Consider the following 18,421-nt stretch of genomic DNA (forward strand, 5'->3'; position numbering starts at 1 on the left):
CTTGATGGCCAGTGGGAAAGCCTCTCATTGTGCAGCCTGTCTGCAGGATGGTGCTTGCCCCTAAATGCTATTAGTACCCCCTCCAATCACTGTGACTTCCCCCCTCCCCCCACACACACCACTATTTCCAAAATACTCTCTTAGAGGTGGCACTCTCCCCATGACAACTGTGTCTTCCCTTGGTGGCGATGGTCATAAAGAGAGGCCCCCTCAGTGGGGGAACTTACTGCAGCTGCCTAAGCGAGGGTTTGGGGAAGATGAGGTTTTGAGACTGCAGTAAAATGCACGGTGGCAGCCGAGAGACGTGGCGGGCGGTGAATACATAGTGCAAGGCCAGCACCGGTCGCCATTGGGTGCTGCCGGCTTGGTGAGTTCCTGTTCACACGGGTGCAGGGGAACACTCATCGCCCAGTCCCCTTGGTTGCTTTGAATGACAGATTATTTTTAGACTCGACTGCATATGAAGGGCTGGGGGTTTATGTAGAAAACAAAAGCTGGTGGCTGTTTCCACTTCCTGTAGCAAAGGCTGCTCAGGAAAGGGCTCTGTCACAGCCTTGTAGGCACTGTGCACAGCGCTGTCCGCTCCGGCTGGGAACGTGCCCCGCATTGTAAGTCCCTTAACGCGGGCCTGCACGTGTGGTCTCCGGGGTCCCAGGCTCACCCCGCCGGGAGCTGTGTTCCTTTGTCACTACAGGGAGGAATCACATATAGACAGAAGTCCCCTGCTTGTTTCTGGAACAGAACAGGTTTTGTCACCACTTCGGGCACAATATTCCTCTCACATAGACAGGAGTGAGCTTTAAATGCATCCTTAAGCTTTTCCTGGGGGAGGGTAAACTATAGCTGTGTCATGTGGCCTGACAGGAATTCTGCTTGTTTATCAGAAGAATTCTCCAACCTGGAGGCCAAAGTGGATGCGTACGGTCAGTATTAAGACTTCATCGAATGCCGTGCGGCGGACAAACTGCTCGTCTCTCTTAGCCCCGAGTGGCATCATTTCCACTTGACATCTGAGGCAACACACCGGGGAGGCGGCCGTCACTGGGTCCCGCGTGTGTGTCCAAGGCCCAGTCCTCTCTCCTGATCCAGGTGCTGGTCTTCATGTGTGCTGACAGTTCCCTCCCAAAGGGCTTCTGGAACGTCAGCGCCAGCATCGCAGAGCCTGGCGGCCATGGGCACGTCAGCCACGCGCTGTGGGTGTCCCCTGGCTCTGCAGGGTGGGGAGCCGGCTTCCCCAGCTGTCATCCTGATGCCTTTCCTGACCCCAAGGCTTTCTCAGGGTGGCGGCGATGGCGAAAGCACGTCTCAGCCCGTTTCTGTAGAGTCGCCAGAGTTGAGGCTCACGAATCCCTCCATCTTCCGCGTAGCATGCGAGCCCTGGGTAACTGCAGAGTTCAGAGCAGAGTGAGCGCTGGTTCTCGGACGGCCGGTGCGGGGCCGTGGGATGTAGAATTCCACACTGTGAGTCCCGGGGAAGCTCCGAAGCTCAGGACAAGTAGAGACAGAGCCAGGAGTCCCTGACGAGGTGCAAGTGGGGCTCACAAGGACGGAGCGAGTCTGCCTCCTGCCCTCACCTCTGTCCTCCCCGAGGGCCAGGGCTCCTGGCCCACCATGCCTCTGCTCCCTGAGGAGCATCATGGGGGCATCTGGGTAAACGGGCAGAGCCACAGGAAGGACACAGACGTCCCTACGCAGGGTGCTGGGCAGCACTTCCTACCACTCACAAACCCTCCAGCACAGGCAGGAAGACGGTGTGACGGCAGCCACGTGCGAGCTCAGCGAGGGCACGGCACGCCTCTGCCGGGGCTCTCCCTGCGTCCTGCCAGTTGCTTCTCTGTCTGTTTCTGCTTGGCCTCAGTCCCCAGCGGAGCCGGGCTCTCCCAGCTCCCTGGCCCCCAGAAAGGAGCAGCCCTCTTCTTCGGAGGAAGCTGTTATCTCTGGAATTCCTGGCTCGGAGCAGGCCTGTCGAGCGCTGGCGGGACAGGCGTGCTTCTGATTGTTTATCCTGAAGCCTTTGTGTCCTGCTCCAGGGAAACCCACTTCCGCGCTGCGGTTGGGTTAGACCTGCAGGTCATCAACCCTTGGCGCTGCGCAGGGACCAACCCGTCACTAAGGTGATGCCTGCTGTGCCCGTGATTTCCCCGCAGCGCTCTGCAACCCTGGTCCGGTCTGTGCCACTCCAGGGGACAGGTCACAGGGAGCAGTGTCTCTCTCCCCAGCCAGCCCGTGCGCCCCCTGGCCGGGCCCCTGGCCGATCGCATCTGTGGCCTCAGTGGGCACTGGAGGGCTGAGGCTCAGATCTGGGCTTCTCTGTGCACGGTTAGTGTCCTTCATACCATCGTGTCAGAGTGCTGTCATATTTGTCTGTGGTCAAGTAAAATGTAAAAGTGGAACTTTGTGGTCAAAGGTTCAGATTTTTAGAATTATAGTGAGGCAGCTTAGGTGATAAATGGTGTCTTCTCATCCCAACCATGTCCTCCATCCAACGGGGCCTTACTTGAATACCCAGGTCGGTAAAGCTCTGCTGACTGGATTCCAGGCCAGGCCAGGAGGGTCCTTGGGGGAGGGGCTGGCCGTGTCCCCTGTGCGAGGGGTGGGGAGGAGGGGATGGAACTCTGGGCTTCCCGGCCATTCCCAGCCACACTGTGGGCGTGCCTGAGAAAGCCAGGGAGTCTGGATCTCATCAGAGGAGCCCTGGCTGGTCAGTGCCTCCATCAGAACAAAGAGGGGGCCAGAGTTTTCTTGGGTGGGGGGCACAACACTGCACGTTGTAGCAGCAGAACCCCGGCCACCTTCCAGCAGCAGTGGGCATGGTTTCGGTTTGGGGCACCTTCATTTCCTTCCTTCCTCTCTCCCTTCACCCCCTCCCTCCTTCTGTCATCCCTACCCTCCCTTCCCTTCCAGATCCCCCTCCTCAGCCCCCCGCCCCCGCTTCCTTCCTTCCTTCCAAAAATGTTGCTATTTATTTGAAAACTGTCAGACAACCAGACGTAATTGGGATGACAGAAAGCAGGTCCCCACACTTGAGCGGGGGCATGTGGAAGCCCAGATGGCTGCCTCCCCCCAGGTTCTGACTCAGGGGGCCCGGGTGGGGCCTCAGGTGCTGCATCTCCAATAGGTCCCCGTGAGGCCCCTGCCCTGGGGAGGACACTGTGACAGCCATTGGTTTAAAGAGCCCACGTCCCACCTCCAGCCCCAACAACCGTCCGCTTACAGCCATGTGGACCCCAGCGTCCCCACCCAGGTTATGTGAAGGCAAATCTGAGCAAAACCCTAGCGTTTCATCCTCAAATATTTGAATGTGTATCTCAACAAGGATGGTATTGAGCAGAGGAGGGAGGGTTCAGGGCCCAGACCTCAGGCTGAGGGGGCGAGCTGCGGGCTTGTGGCCACCGCCTGCAAGCAGGGGGGAGAGCGGCCTAGGCCCCTGGGGCCATGCAGCAGGCCCCTGGTCAGGAGCTGCTGGGGACCAGAGCCTGGAGAGCCAGCAGAGGTCGAGAGCGAGCTTGGGCAAAGTCGTCAATGCAGCGGCCAGCACATGCCCACTGACGGCTGGCTGGGGGGTGTCACGGTCCTGTGTCTAAACTGTTTTTTTACACCCCGAGCAGTTGATACTTTGTCTCCTACATTCCATCGATCTGTCTGCTTTCCTCCATTCGTGCCATCTCCCTTGAGGTTGGGGACTGGGGGCGGGTAACACGGAGGCCATACCCCAACTCCAAAACCCCAGGCCTTGGAGGTGGGAGGTGTGTCCAGGTTTTGGTGAGCATCCTGTGCATGTGTCTCAGGGTGATGGCCGGGTGGGGTCCTTCTCCAGGGTTGTCTGGCCTCTGGGACCACGTGGGTCTCTTTGGGACCGCGGGCCCCTGACCTCCCGCAGTGGCCTCACAGCTGTGCCTCATCCTTGGCCTGTGGTTCAGCCAGCCCCACCCGCTCATGTTCACGGGCTCGCCCATCCGCCAAAAGAAAAAAGCAGTCTCTTCTCACTTGCTGGGGGCTTCCCGCTGCCCTCCCCGCTCCTGTTCCTGCACCAACTTTTAGCCAGAGAGATCTTTCTAAGTCAAAAGTCAGGCCCTGCTGTGTTCCTGCTTAAAAGCCTTCAGTGGTTCTACATTCCTTCAAGATAAGGTTCCAGATACAGGAGCTGAGGGCTGGGCCTGGACCCCAGCCCTGGGGACTTCCCGCCGGGCCACATGCCCTCATCCCACACTCCCCGGCCCTGGCTCTCTCCTCTTTGCTCCTCAGGGTCTGGCTTAGGGCTCCGTCCCCCAGGAAGCCCGCCTGACACTAGCATTGGGTTAAGTTCCCTCCACCCCTCCACCCCTCCACCCCCACCGTAGCACTAGTCCCTTGTTCATGATCACCAATTGCTTCGTCTGCATCCCAAGACTTTCAAACCGCACTTTGAAAGTCCTTCCCGGGCCTTGGGCAGTGCGGTGAGTTCCTGTGGCCGGGCTGGTGACCTGGGCTGGTGATGGCTGGTGAGTGGTGGCCCCCTGCAAGCTAAGTACAGAAAGTGAAAGTAGCATTTGGAAACTCTCAAACCCTCTGACATGGCTGTGACCTCAGCGTGCAAGTGTGTATTTTACACAAGTGTCGACGGTGATGGATTTGCCCTGCACCGAGGACGCGCTGGCCTGAGGCCCACTGGCCCCTGAACCGACAGCAATTGGAGAGTGGGGCCGGGCTCAGGCGACTGGAGGGGATGAATTTGGGTTTGCATGTCACCGTGGCGGACCGTTGCCACCTTATAATTTTGTTCATGTAAAGACTCGCCCATATCAGATGTGTTCTCACGTGAGTGATCGTTATCTCCTGTGCTCCGCCGGCTGTTTCACGTTCTTGGCAGTGTCGGCGTCTTAGGATGAAGCGTGGCGAGGACTCCGAGCTCTTCTAGGAGGCATCTCCGGCGGGCTTTGGGGCTGTTCTGCTGATAACAGCCTCACGCTGGCCAAGTTGCCTGTGCACAGGTTTTGTGCTGCAGCGCTGACCCCCAGGGGCCTCGAGTCCTCAGCCAGAGCCCCACAAGCATGATCCTTACCTCCTGCATCCTGAGCGCTTGGCTGTCCGCGTGTGAGTCACGGGGCGGCCATGGCCAGGATTTGAAATTGCATGGAACTGCACGTTTATCTCCTGTCTAAGTTATCATCTGTGGACCAAGTTGATCTGTCTTCGAGGTTGGCTGGCTGTGTCCTTATGATGAATTTATTCTATAACTTGGTTTTGTTCCTGTGGTTCCTTTATCAACCAAGCTCATGTCCTTCATTCGGGGGTTGTCCTCAGGGGCGGGACAGACATGTCAGGCTGGACGTGAGGACCAGAGAGGACGGTGGACCGAGCAGAAGCCCTCTCCTGGGTAGCTGGGGTCTGTTGGGACATCACCGCACTCCTGTCTCCCTCTGCCCCCTCTCACAGCCCCTTCCTCTTTCTTACATCCCACTCCCCTTCTTCCTCCATGCCCTCCCTTCTCTTTCCCCAGCCCCCCGCCCAGCTGGTGGGCCGTGGCCGCCTGGTCTGAGCCAGTGTAGACACTGAGCCCACAGGCTGCTGGGTGGCAGCTGCCCTCCGTGTGAGCGTCCTCCTCTCGCTGGCCGGTCCATGGGGCTGGAGGAAGCACTGCAGCCAGTGTCATGAACCTACCCTGCCCTCCCCTCCGGCGCTGCCCCTCACACTGTTCAGAAAATTGAAAATGGCAGTGAGGAATTAAGTGCTGACACAGCTGTGATTTGAAGGAACCACATGAACAAGCCAGTCAACCGCTGACAGCTCAGCTGTGGTCAGTTTTCCTCTTAGATGAGAATTTAGAAAGAAGATGAACGTAATTCAGTACAAGCCTGGGATGGGGTGATGGATGTCCCTGACACCAGGACCTGCCGTCCAGACATGAGCCTGCCACGCAGGAGCCTACCGTTGGGGAGACCCTGTGTGACTCGACACTCGGCCACCTCACTGCTCGCTGGCCCACCCACCACCCCGGAAGCCTGGTGCCATCCCCAGTGGCCCTGTTTTAAGGTTCTTCGGGGAACAGTGGGACGGCTGAAAAATGCGTCTACAGCTCTGGTGGAAGAATTACGAGGGTAGCCCCGAAAACTGAGTGGATGGAAGGCGGAATGTGTTTGACGCCAGGGGACCCGGACCCTGACAGGTTGTGCCACTGGCCTCCTGAATAGTGGGTGAGCTCGAGGTTTTGCAGCACGGAGCAGCGTTCAGGTGCCAGGTTCACCGGCCCTGGTTGGCCCGGGTCAGGCGTTTTAAATACTCGCAAGCAGAGTACGGAAAAAACAGCCACAGGCTGAAAGATAGGTTCTTCTTCAATGTAACACTTCTAACAGCTCTGGTCTTGGTCTTGGAAAAGATGGCTCCCAGCACTGCAGGTGCTGAAGGGGAAGCTGAGGGCAGCAGGGTTGTAGAGAGGTGACCAAACAGGAGTTCTGGAAATCTGGGTCAGAGTCCCAGCCCCATGCCCTCGGACATGTCTGGCAGCCTCTCCCAGCCTCCACTTCCTGCTCTGTAAAGGGAGGGATTGAACCAGTGACCCGTGGTCCCATCCTGCTCAAATGTTTCGCTTCATGCGTTAATCTGTTGTATCTTCAAAGGAAGGCAGGCTGCCCGGTCCTGCCACCTGTGGGCTGGGTAACCTTGGGCAAGTTACTCACCTTCTCTGTGCCTTAGTCCCCTCATCTATAACCTGGGGATGTTAACTGTATCTACCTAATAGCGCTATTCAGTAACAGTAACTGCTTAATAGAGCTATGCGAGGAGCACATGGATAATATAACTAAAGCCCTTAGAGCCCGCAGCATTTGGTAAGGGCTCCATAATTGGCAACTGTCGTTATTACTCGTAACTGCCACTACCATTGACCCTTTTAACTCTTATGCGTCTGCGATGCATTCCTGTATATTCGTTAACCTCTGAACAAGGTTTTCTTTCAATGGCATCCTTGTTACCCAGGTACTTGGAAGGGGCCACTGGTCTGTGTTCTAACACAATTTCCGGGTGTGTTTCAGGCGGAGGCCCGGCTGGCAGCGAAGCGTGCGGCCCGCGCGGAGGCCCGAGAGATCAGGATGAAGGAGCTGGAGCGGCAGCAGAAGGAGGTAATGCCGACCTCTTCCTTGGTTCTTTTCACGGGCGGTTTAATGTTAGGTAGAGCGTGCGAGTGCAGAGGCACCTGTCCATCTGACACAGCTCATGATCAGCACACACTTGTGCCTGTGACTTCTGTTCAAGGTCAGGCCAGGGAGGGTGCATAGCACAGATGCCAAGCGTGCCTGTCGCTGACGCCTGACCTGCGGGATCCGGACGGAGCCACTTGCCTGCATAGGTCCGCCCAGCCTGGCTTTCTGGCTCTGCACTTCCAGGTCTTACTTCTGAGAGAATTCCGATCCTCTGAATTAAAAATATGAAAGAAGGACAGACGATTATGTTTTTATACTAACTAAACTGTTTTGTTTAAAAATGTTTTTACACTTTTTAAAATTAAATCTTTATTGTGGTTTTACACTTTTTTAAATTAAAACTTTATTGTTGAAAGTATTAGCTAAGTCCCCTTTCCCCCTCATTGACCCCTTATAGTCCTTCCCCACTGCCCACCCCAGGCCTTCACCACCCTATTGTCTGTGCCCATGGGTTATGCTTATATGTGTACAAACTCTTCCCACCACCCACCCTTCCCTGTTTTACACTTTTTAATAGGTTTCATGAAGCCTGAATCCCGAGTGTAGTACAGAGCACAGAATAAACGCCATGGATGCAATAGCCAGGGAAAGTATTACCTCCCCCCCCCCCCCCCCCAGAGAGCGGATAGTGATGTGTTTACACACCTGTGAAAGGTGTTTGCTATTATTTTCATAATCTCGAGCTGGAGCCAGAAGTCATGTGGACAGCTGAGGGCTCTCTACCTGGAAGTTAGAGCTCTGAGCTTTTCCAGGGCTTTTCCATGACCTTGAGGTCATGAGGGAATGAGGGCGTCCCTCGCTGGGGGACCTTGTGCCCCTGTGGGCCACGCCCTTGGAGACCATCCGCCCTAGGCCCCACCGAAAGCTCTGCTTGTTGAGAAAATTTGAGTGTGGTGTGTTGGAAAGAGCCGGCCAGCTGCCTTCCCAGGGGCTGGTTTGCGTACACAGTCCTGTTTGGTTCCCACAGGCAAATTGTGAAAGTCCAGCCGATGTTTTAAAACTTGTGAGATTTCAGGAAGAAAAAATAAAATCTAGATTTCCAGTTTCTCTTAAAACCATTGCAGATTCCACACTTTCCTGTAGGGTGAGGCTCCAGACATGGGTGACTCAGGTCACTGTCTGCCTGAGGGGACTGTCACTCCCTGTGGAGGTGTGTCCCTGGGGGAGGGGCACGGCCAGAGGTGAGTATGGGGAGGAAAACCTTCCTTGTGGTAGAAGGTCATTAGAAACTCAAGCACGGAGGTCCTCCGGGTCCCTGAGAGGCCGAGCCCCACAGGGCGGTGCTGGGCAGGGACTGTACTGTAGTGGTGCTTGTGCTGTGTTTCTGTGTGAATATGGGCTCAACAGGTGTTTGAAAGCAGGTCACCACGTTCCCCTCCTTGTTGGAAATGCAAATACAGTTGGAAGCAAGTTCTGGTGTCCATGACACTTGACTCTGGAATTAACTGAGTGCTTTCATGGTTTGTACTTTTTTCTCTTAATTCACTGGAAGAAGCGTGGGTCTAGCATTTTCTCAGTGCCCTGCCCCCTAGAACTGCATTGATCACTTTTAAGTTGGAAATAATGATTCGGACTTTGAAACTTCCTGAGGCCCGATGATTCTCTGGAAGCACCTTCCTGTCCGTTATCTCGGTTGAGGGCAAGGACTGGAACCTGATCAGTACCCGCCCGTGAACTCGGGGTGGGGGAGGGGGGGTGAGCCTGACCTGGAGTGACTCTTGAGGTTCATGCAAAGAAGCATTTTCAAATCCAAAGTCAACTATTTGGGCCGGGGCGTGGAGAAAGGAGCAGGTCTTGTAGAGCAGGCCCTCGTCACATACCTGAGAGGGTGTCGCCTGAGCTTAGGAGCCACCCTGACACCAGCAGCCTCTGCCCGCTCGGACGGACTCTGATATACATCGCAGTCATTGGACGCCGCCCAACAGAATAGTTCTTTTAGCCTGAACTAAAAGAGCTGGGTATTTTAAATGACAAGTTGCTTTTTCAAACCACCTGGTGTCGATGTCCCTTTGAATACTTCTGTTCATTCAGTAGACACTTGCAAGCCCTGGGAGCCCCTCCCCTCTGCTCTGGAAATCAGAATGGCAGCAGGGGGTCAGGGCGCTCCCTGGTGGGCAGTGGTCGTCTGGGCAGAGGGCCTCAGAGGTCAGGGTGCCCACACGGTGGGCAGAAGCCCATTCTCAGGATGCATCACCATTTGTGGAGGCAGGTGCCAGCACCAGGAACCTCCCACCCTCTCGGTGGCTAATGGTTTTGATCGGCTTTTCCAGTTCTCCAATAATTCCCAGTCCTTTTTATATTAAGGTCTTAAAAGAGCTCTAAGAAGAATTTGCCCCAAGTTTTTGTTGCTGTGCCAGGTGATTGAGTTTCCACACGGGATCTCCCTCCTCCCTGAACTGTCCCCTGAGCTCTGTTGTTGGGGCTGACCCAACAGCTCAGGAGAGAGGGGCAGTGAGTCTTAAGGGGCCGACCTTCGGTGTTCGTGGTGGTGTTAGTCATCGTTTTTATAGCTTTTCTCACATTTAAGAGAAATGACTTTCACCGAGTACACAGTGTAACATTTGTACAAAATCAAGATGGAAATGAGTTACAATGTATGTCAAGCATGTCAAACTCGTGGCTGGCGGGCCGCATGCCTTGACCCACCCACTGGGAGTTTGACATGCTTGTGTGCGTACATATCTGTCTTCCAAATTATACGTTTAGATGAAATCTATCCTCTCCTTAATTACAGACATAACTAATTTAAATGTGCACTTGATAACCTAAGCAGGTTCTTGCAAAGTTCTTGATTTAGAGAATAAACATGAAGTGGAATTAAGCCAAGAAACCGTGTGTTTGAATGGCCTCCTTTAAACACGCAGCCCTGTTTCTCTGTTTGAGTCAAAGGAAGTCGTCTTCTGTTTGATTTTAATTCTACAACCCAAGGTAACCCTGCCTGTTAAGTCCCGGCCCTTTAGTGTTGGTAGTGCGAAAGGGGCCTCGGTGGCTGTCACACAGGCCGGGCACCCCGAGGCCAGCGGGGGCCGGCAACTGAGCGTTTACAGGGCCCAGGGCCCGTGAAGCCTGGCCTGCCCTCGGGTGTTTGGTACTTGCTAAGGATCTTGGGCTTTGCAGAGAAAATCTGATTAAAACCTGGGAAACCCGATTAAAAACGCCACCGTTGCCTCCCTCGGTCATACACACGTCTCATTTCGTGGGTAGATGGCATTGAGATTTTGAAATTCCTCATTGTGACGGTGGGTTTCACTCCCATTGGAAAGACTTCAGTGGTTCACAGGGGCCAGAGGTTTTTGTCATGATTCAAGCTCATGGGCCGTCTCACACGAAGGCAGTCTGGTAATTTGAGTCCTCTGGGCACTCCGCTCCCCAGCAGAGATGCCCGAGACACGGGACAGGGTTTCCGCGTGTGGGATTGAGCCGTGGGAGGAGGGGGAGGGGGCGTGGCCTCCCTATGAGGAAACACCTTGGGTCACGTCACTGTTTATCTGTCCCGTGTGCATCGTGTGTCTGTCCGTGCTCACACTCCTCACGGACGGGCAGGGACACCCGTGAAGACGCCTCCTCTGCTGAACTTGAACTCCCACTGGGGTCAGGTTGCAGGCCTGGAGACCGGCCCCCACGCTGTGAGTGGTCGGGTTGTGCAGTGACAGCCAGTGTGTGTTCAGGGGGAAGCGGAGACAGGGACTCGGGTCAGCACAGCCCGTGGGGACCTTGCATGAAGGCAGCCGAGAGCGGGAAAGCCCAGTGGCACCTGGCAGGTGAGCGCAGAGCCGGGCAGGGGTGCAGGGTGGGGTGGAGGCCCGGCTTCATCCTGGGGTTCATGGCCATCACATGAGCCCAGCAGCGCTGACTTACACAGGCAACAACTTTGCTCTCATGCATGCAGGGCCTTTGGAGTAGGAGAGATCACACTGAAAGTGTACATTTGAAATAAAACAGGTGTCTTTTACTGCTAGTCCCCGAGAACTGGGTGGGGCAGAGGGGAATGGCAGGGCCATCCTGGAGCCCGGGGGTGCCGTGTGGCGGCGCTGCGCTGGGGACTGTCGCTCACAGGCTGTGAGGGGGAGTCCGAGTCTTATTGGCAGGTGAGGAAATCAGGCCTTGGAGAGGCGGGTGGTTTTACCCGCAGCCCAGAAAATGGCCAAGATTTCAATCTAGATCTGGAAAAGCTGCAAAGCTTGCAGTCTTCCCAGTACACCCTCTGCCTCAGAATCGGGGTATGCTCAGCAGTGAAAGCAAACAGAAACCGAGGGCAGAGTCGGCACGTTAACCCTGGGGTGAAACTGGCGGTGAGTGTGCCAGCACTCGAAGCCAAGGGGGCCGGCGGCGAGCCGCACAGTCCCCGTCGTTTCACGGGGTGAAGCACACCTTGCCAAACAAGTTCTTCCCTTGGTGCTGAACTGAAGGAACAGTATCATCCACACAGAATAGGCCATTTTATTAACCAGTCTCACAGAGAACAGGGAAGCAGTAGCTGCTCTCCTGCCGTTTCGTGATCTGACCACGTCCGGGAGTGAGGAGCGTGGGGTGTGCCTGTGAGTGCCCTCCATAATGGGCCTCGTCACCAGTTCAGATGGGGAGAGCTGACTTCCTTAGCTTCCCTCTGGGGGCTGTGTAAGCGTTGTGAGGATTTGCTAAGGAAGAAGATATGTAGATACTCTTTGGGAAATCCAAGTGAACCTCTTATTTCCCGTGAGAACCTACACTCATAGGAAAACAATGGTGATGCGGTGACCAGGGTGCATCTGACTTGATAAACAGTTAGTTGGGGATACTGTGTTTGCAATAGTCCTGACGGTGAGTGCACACACCTGTGCTCGCCCATGTAAGGCTAGAAATGCCAAGTTTCCAGTCCTGCCGTTCGGCAGTGCCTTGAACAGTGCCTGACTCGGTCCGTGTTTCGTGGGCTGAGTGAGTGGGTGAAGCAGGTATCTCTTACCTAGTGATTCCTACAAGATTAGGAGAAACCTCTGAAGCAAACTGCTGTGTCAACGTATGATAATAGGCTTTTCAAAGATACATTTCAGTTATGTTCTAGGGCCACTCTGCTGAGCCGGAGGTTTCCTGGTGTTCTGTCTGTATCCACCAGAGAGAGAACGGGAGGGCACCGTTCTTTGCGGTTTGTGGGTTTGACCCATCCGCTTTCTGATCAGGTTTCTGTACTTTTTTGTTACGCTTTTATTGCTGTGAGGAGAAATTTTAAATTGAGGACCAAGTCCTTTGTCCCATTCATGGTAACAGGTTACAGACTTCTGCCTTAGAGTAATACCAGGATTCTCGTGGAGACTCAGGGGAGCATGCCGTGTTCTGCTGATAGATCTGCAACGAATGTCAGATAAGTTATGAAATGACCAGTTCTTTCACTCAGACTTCAAACGTTTTTTAATTCATACTTTACCAATTAGTCACAGTCCCTCCCTCCCCCAATGTACCTCTACTCATATATATGGGTACTTGTAAAGCCTTTCTGTCTGATGTATCTGCTTTTTAAATTGGATTTTATATTTCTCTTCCTGTTTCTCTTGCCTTCTCTGTAGATCTATCAGGTCCAGAAGGTAGGCTCTCCGTTCCTGGTTTTCTGTTTGCATGCACTGGTTTTCTCCTGCCAAGGGCCTGGCCGCTTTTCAGAAATAACGCCTTTCGCTGAAAATACATAGAAGTCCTCACTGCTTCCCTCGCTGCTTTGTGCGTGAAGCGACTTGAACAGGATGCTTAAGTCCCCGCCTCTGTGTCTGCGAAGAGCAACTGTCCTTGGACGCATGTGTGTGTGCTGAATGCTTTCCTCATCTTCGTTTTTCTCAAGAAATCAGAAAACTGTTTCTTTGAGGAGGAAAAAAATGAATTCTAGGACAAAATTAAATCACATTTCAGAATTTGGGAAATCCTTTGAAATCAGGTATTTAAAGGGAAAGATTATCCTTCCATATAATTTTATTAGAAAACGTTAAAAACATCAGTACACATTACCACATGTTAAGAGATTATTACCTTACTATTAAAAATCCTGAGTAGAAAAGAAAATGATGACCTAACAAAACAATTCTGTAGCTTCCTGTCAGCCTGCCTCTGTCCTAACATTGAGAGGGCTAATGTGTGGCTGTTTCCCAGTGTTTTGTAGAAGCAGCAGAGGTTCAGAACTACATGCTCTGAGCAGGCCAGACACGGAAATTAAAGAGAAAAACACCAGGTGCATGACCCCTGATTCAGCAGGAATGAAGGGAGGAGTGAGAGGTTCCCTGGGAGTTTATAGAGTTTATAGACTGTGTACACAGTCTCCCCATAAATGGGTTTCGTTTGTTACATATGACACCTATAGTTTCTTTTTATACACTTACTCACTTTCTAGGTAAAGAACAACTATGTCTTTCTTTTAGAGCAGCTAATAATTACATTTAACTTCAAAGGTTAGGACGTGGGGGCCCTTTCGACACACTATTTAAAGTGCTGCCCTTGAGTTCCTTCACTACCTACAGCCTTGAAATGCCTTCCTGTCCTGCCGCATCCCCGTCTGCATCAGTACCACCCGGAAGAGGGTAAAGGAATCAGTTACGGAGGCACCAGCATCTCTGTGTACTTTGTTAGATTTTGTGGGGTCTGAGAATTAAAATGTGACCTGAAGCTAGAGCCAGTCACACGTACAGTCTCAGGGCAAAGGCGGCAGGTGAAAGGAGGGTGGGAACCCAGGCTGTACCCGACAGAGCAGGCAGGCCTGTCCTCGTACCGACACAGGAGACGGTCGGCTAGCTGCCACTTGGATTCACTCATTCGCTGCTCGCCCGAGATCGCTGTTGTTTTCTCCTCACTCACCCACCGATTAGAACTTGGCCAGAATGGAAATTTGTGTGCAGAGTGAAACTGGTCCTCCTCGCAGAAGCAGAGACACGTTTGTATAATAAAGATGGGTCCAAGGTCACTGCAAGGGCGAGGTCAGGGAGGCAGGGAGGGTTCTCTCCAGCCCGTTCGGCTGCTTGGAGTGACGGCTTCTCTTCTGTGGAATCAAAGCTATTTCTGAAAGCCAAGCACCTTTTGCGTTCGTCTGGCCCTCCCTTCCCCTGCATGACTCACCGGCTAACCCTACTAGTTCACCTCTGAAGTGCGGGGTGCTTGCTGGAGTTCGCTGCGCCAGGGCAACTAGCAACTGCACTCGCTGTGGGTTTCTGGGGCTCCCCCCTCCACGGGATGACGCGGAGACACAGCGAGAGTTACAGCCGCTGTTTATCAGGCCACCCGTGAACTAGATGGAAGGCTTTGGATACTGGTTCTCGTTTTTATCATGAAAAGAGCAATAGGTAGTGTGCAGGACTTGATGTAGTATTGGCAAAAAGAGTAATAGGAAAACTGATCATAGAGACTACTTTTGGGATTTAAATCATATTTTGTGAACTTATATAGGCCCTTCTCCTTTTTAAAAACCCATTTCCTGTCTTTATAATTAAGCCATAAGATAAAGGCGGTCGATGGCATTACATCATACTTACCTGGAATCCAGGAGTGAGCTTTGGGCTAATATTAATTGAATGCACAATAGCTTCAAGCTGTTGGATTTTACTTAATTTGACGTTAAAACGTGACTGGGAAGTGTGTAATTGTCTTTCCTGTCGCGATTTGTAGTCTAAGGCACATCACTCATAGAAAAAGCTTTGGCTCATGTACTTTTGATACTGCAGTTCTGTACCGGTTGAGTTTTTAAGGCGTTGCTCAATTCTCCCTCCCGATTTTTCCTCTTCCAATTCTCCACTTACACCACCTCTAAGCGAAAGGGGCAAGGCCGTTGGGGACCTTAAACCTGGCCGCCCTTCGAAAGAAACGGAGCCTGAACCCACTGTAGCAGCATCAGGTGGTGGTCCCTGTAAAACAACCCCAACAATTCGTTTTACTTCTCACACCTATTGTTTACCCTCCTGATGAGAAGGTTTTACTGTGTAAAGAGGAAAATCACACCGACGTTACAGAGGTGTGGTTGGTTGTTCCTTGATTTTCTCTTTGGAAATTCAGGGCAAAGAGAAGAGTAAAACCCCGATCTTCGAACTGTACCTGGGGTCCCCCTGCCTTTGGAATTGTTGTATCTAGTAACAGGGACAGCTGGTCTGAATCTGCTTTTCTAACTTGGACCGCCGTAGTTTAGACAAGCCAGGTGGAAACATGGAGGCATTCGCTACAGAAAATCAGAACGTAACTTGCAAACATTATTTGTTCCCGGTACAAAGGCCTCCCCTTCCGTAGCTGTAAAGACACCCAAAGTCTGTAAGTTCAGCAGGGGTATCAGAGAGCAGGAACAAGTGCGCCAGAAATCGGGGGGCGATCACAGTTGCCCCCTTTCCGCTACGTTTTCTCATTCCTGTTGCGGCGACACAGGTCTACTGTCGGCCTCCGCCCCTCGGAACCAGTACGGGGGCTCCATGTGCTGTGGCTCGGTGTCCATCCTGGTCTCTAGGCCCCCTGGGCCCCAGGAATGCATCGTCCTGGCTCCCTGGGCTTGCAGGTGGGGGAGTGGGTGGGCGGGGTGTGTCTCAGCTCCGCTGCCTCACTGCTTTGTCTTGGCGTGTTCCCCGCACCGTGTGGCCTGGGCAGCAGCTTGGGAATGCATGTCACACAGCTCCCTTTGCATTTACCATTTCCCTTCTTGCCTAATTGTCTTTCCTTTCTGTCCGTAGAAATATTATGGGCTGTACACGAAATGGGGTGACATCGAGCAGTGGATGGTAGGCCTTGGATACGATTTTAAGAAACTTGCATGGTTTATAATTTGATTGTTACACAGTTTAATTACATAAATAGATTCCTGTTGCACCATAATTTAATCCCCAGAGGTTTCCTGCCATTCCTCCTGCGTCTGGCCTGGTTGTTTACCTCCCGGCGGAGGCCTGGGTAGGAGGGCCCTGGCCAGGCCTTCGGTCTGGTCTGTGCAGCTGACTCCTGGAGTGTCCAGGCCAGTGTTTGTGGAGGTCAGCGCCCCCCTGGCCTCCTGGGGCAGAGTGCTGTCCACTAGGGACACTCGGGCGAGGCGTGTGTCCCAGGCGTGAGGACTCACCTATTTCCATCCTGCCTCCCGGGCTCCGGTTGGAACCCAGAGGCCACATTATGCTACATTTCCTTCTCTCACTGTTGTCGTCGGCTGGCCGGTTACCCTCATTCCAACCGTTACCTGCCCTCAATGTTTGCCCCGCCCCCACCTCTCCCGATATTCCCACTGAAACCCCTGTTCTTTGGCAAAAACATTCCTGTACCTTCTCACCATTTCCTAGAACAGCTTCTCTATCCTCCTATGTCAGTTGAGAGCTAGCTCACCCCTACCCTGTCCTTAGGACCCTCCCAGGAGGGTGTGGGTGGCCCACCGCCCACTGGGTGCTGTCCATGGTCCCGAGAGGACATGGCTTCTCCCGTCAATCATCCACGCACCTGAGTGTGCCCCCTCCTGTCCTTGTCACCAGCCTCCTGGTCATTGTCACGTACCTTTAGCACTTGAGAATCTGGCCAGTGTGGAAATGTCCTGCTAAATATCCCTGATACATAAAGTAATCTAAGGAAACGTAAAATTTCTTCCTAACATCGCAGGTGCCTGCATAAAATACGAAAGGCACTTCTGGAAATATAAGGAGCACACATTTCCACTGTTTAAAAAATGGTGAACTACAACCTTCACAGTGTGTGAGCCATCGTTTTAGGCTTGGGTGGCACAGGCAGATGTCCTTGTAGCCAGTCTCAGGACACCGTTGGAAGGGGTCGTTGGTTTCTGTGCCACCGAGGAAGAGAAAGGCTGCTAGTTATCGTTGTGAGCAGCTCCGTGCCGGCTTCAGAGTGCCCCGGTGTGGAAACTGCATCTGGGAACGCACACAGTACGCCAGAGAGCATGCGTCCTTATGGCTCTTTCACGGGCATGGTTTCTCTTCTGACCCCCAAGGGGAGGAGAGCAAGGTTCTGAATGTAAGAAAAAAAAGTGGGTGGGTTGACATGGACCAGACTTTAGAGGTTAGAAAAAAAATTAAGGCTCGGCTTCTCCTCCACCACACACTTGTTTTGAAAGCCAAAATGAAATATGCCAGTTATTCACGTGCTTCAGTACCCCCCTTTGGAGGAAAACATTTCTCGCCGGCAATTTAAGTGAAGCCTCTAAGCAAAGGCAAAGGAAATGTGTGCCATTTATATCAGGAATACTGTGCGGAGGCACAGCTGCACTGTCCGAGCCTCCCCGTGTCTGTCTCTAACCTCACGCTCTCTCCTCCTTTGCCTCGGTAGGAAGACAGTGAGCGCTGCTCTCGCAGATCCAGAAGGAACACCTCGGTTAGTACTGCGTTCATCCACTACTTAGGCGTTAGGATGAAAATCTAATTTGTATTTTTAGTGATATATATATCACTAAAATATATATATTTTATATATATATACACACACATATATTACCTCAATGATGTTTATTAAAGAAGTTAATACTGATATTATTACCTAAACAAAGACTATGAACTCAGCGTTTAGCATTTTGACCTAACTTTGGGGAGGGGAGAGTGTTTGAGAAATTTCTGAGTATTACTATATTCATAACAGTTTTAATGCTTCTTTTGCTATCAAATACCCACGAACACTTCACAAAATAATGTGCATCGAGGCTACGTCGTCGTAGACTCCGGTGAAGTAAACAACAGCACTCGAAAGCCGTATTACCTGGAAACAGCCTGCTGTAAACAGAGGCGCACATAGCCCGAGCTGGCTTGGACCTCGGCTCAGGCCGCCGAGCTTTCCGGAGCCTGCCAGTCGGCCCCACTGCTATGGTGTCCGGCCAGCCGCCTCCGGTCGAGAGCTGGCGTGGGCTGCTTTGTGTTGCATTGTCACTTCATGCCTATTTCATCCTTTCTCTTACTAGGCTTCTGATGAAGATGAGCGTGTGTCAGTGGGTAGTCGCGGAAGCCTGAGGGTCAGTAACCTGAATGCTTGCGTCTGCATGGTTCAGCTATGTCCAAGCCCTTCGCTTTTCACCCCTGCATTCGCACGTCCTGCTCAGTACCCCTTGTAGTCTTGTAGTCAATATCCAGCTGACAAGGCACTTACTTAAGATCTATGCAATGGTGGGTGTTTCCTGGCTGCTGTAGAAAGATTACACCAGCAGTGAGGGGCATAAGCATAGGCACTTGGGCTGTGTCTTTCTCCAAGAGTGGAGGTCATGGTGTTTTTGTATGTCTGTCCACATCACAAAACTGCCACAGCCTGGTGAAGTTGGCTGGGCGTGGCTGGTGGGGTAAAGGCGA

General features: G+C 52.9%; 1 protein-coding gene across 28 annotated transcripts in view; it reads left to right on the forward strand.

Moving 5' to 3' along the window:
- The window catches only part of LRRFIP1 (LRR binding FLII interacting protein 1), a 115,173-nt gene that overhangs the window by 49,007 nt on the left and 47,745 nt on the right, over positions 1 to 18,421 (forward strand). For 19 of the 28 annotated variants that reach the window (XR_011472411.1, XM_070422506.1, XM_070422504.1 and 16 more), the window contains exons 2-6: positions 7,011 to 7,097; positions 12,719 to 12,736; positions 15,836 to 15,883; positions 17,418 to 17,462; positions 18,040 to 18,090. Coding sequence is in view for 27 of the 28 variants with exons in the window: in XM_070422506.1 (XP_070278607.1) it covers positions 7,011 to 7,097; positions 12,719 to 12,736; positions 15,836 to 15,883; positions 17,418 to 17,462; positions 18,040 to 18,090 (249 nt within the window). In the remaining variant the exon portion in view is untranslated. The remainder of the gene's footprint in view (positions 1 to 7,010; positions 7,098 to 12,718; positions 12,737 to 15,835; positions 15,884 to 17,417; positions 17,463 to 18,039; positions 18,091 to 18,421) is intronic. The other 9 variants (XM_070422496.1, XM_070422500.1, XM_070422502.1 and 6 more) reach the window with 3 other exon arrangements.

This window comes from Myotis yumanensis, unplaced genomic scaffold (assembly GCF_028538775.1).
Source record: "Myotis yumanensis isolate MYYU_CA2020_CCGP unplaced genomic scaffold, mMyoYum1.0.hap1 SCAF_8, whole genome shotgun sequence".
In the NCBI taxonomy this organism is placed as follows: Eukaryota; Metazoa; Chordata; class Mammalia; order Chiroptera; family Vespertilionidae; genus Myotis; species Myotis yumanensis.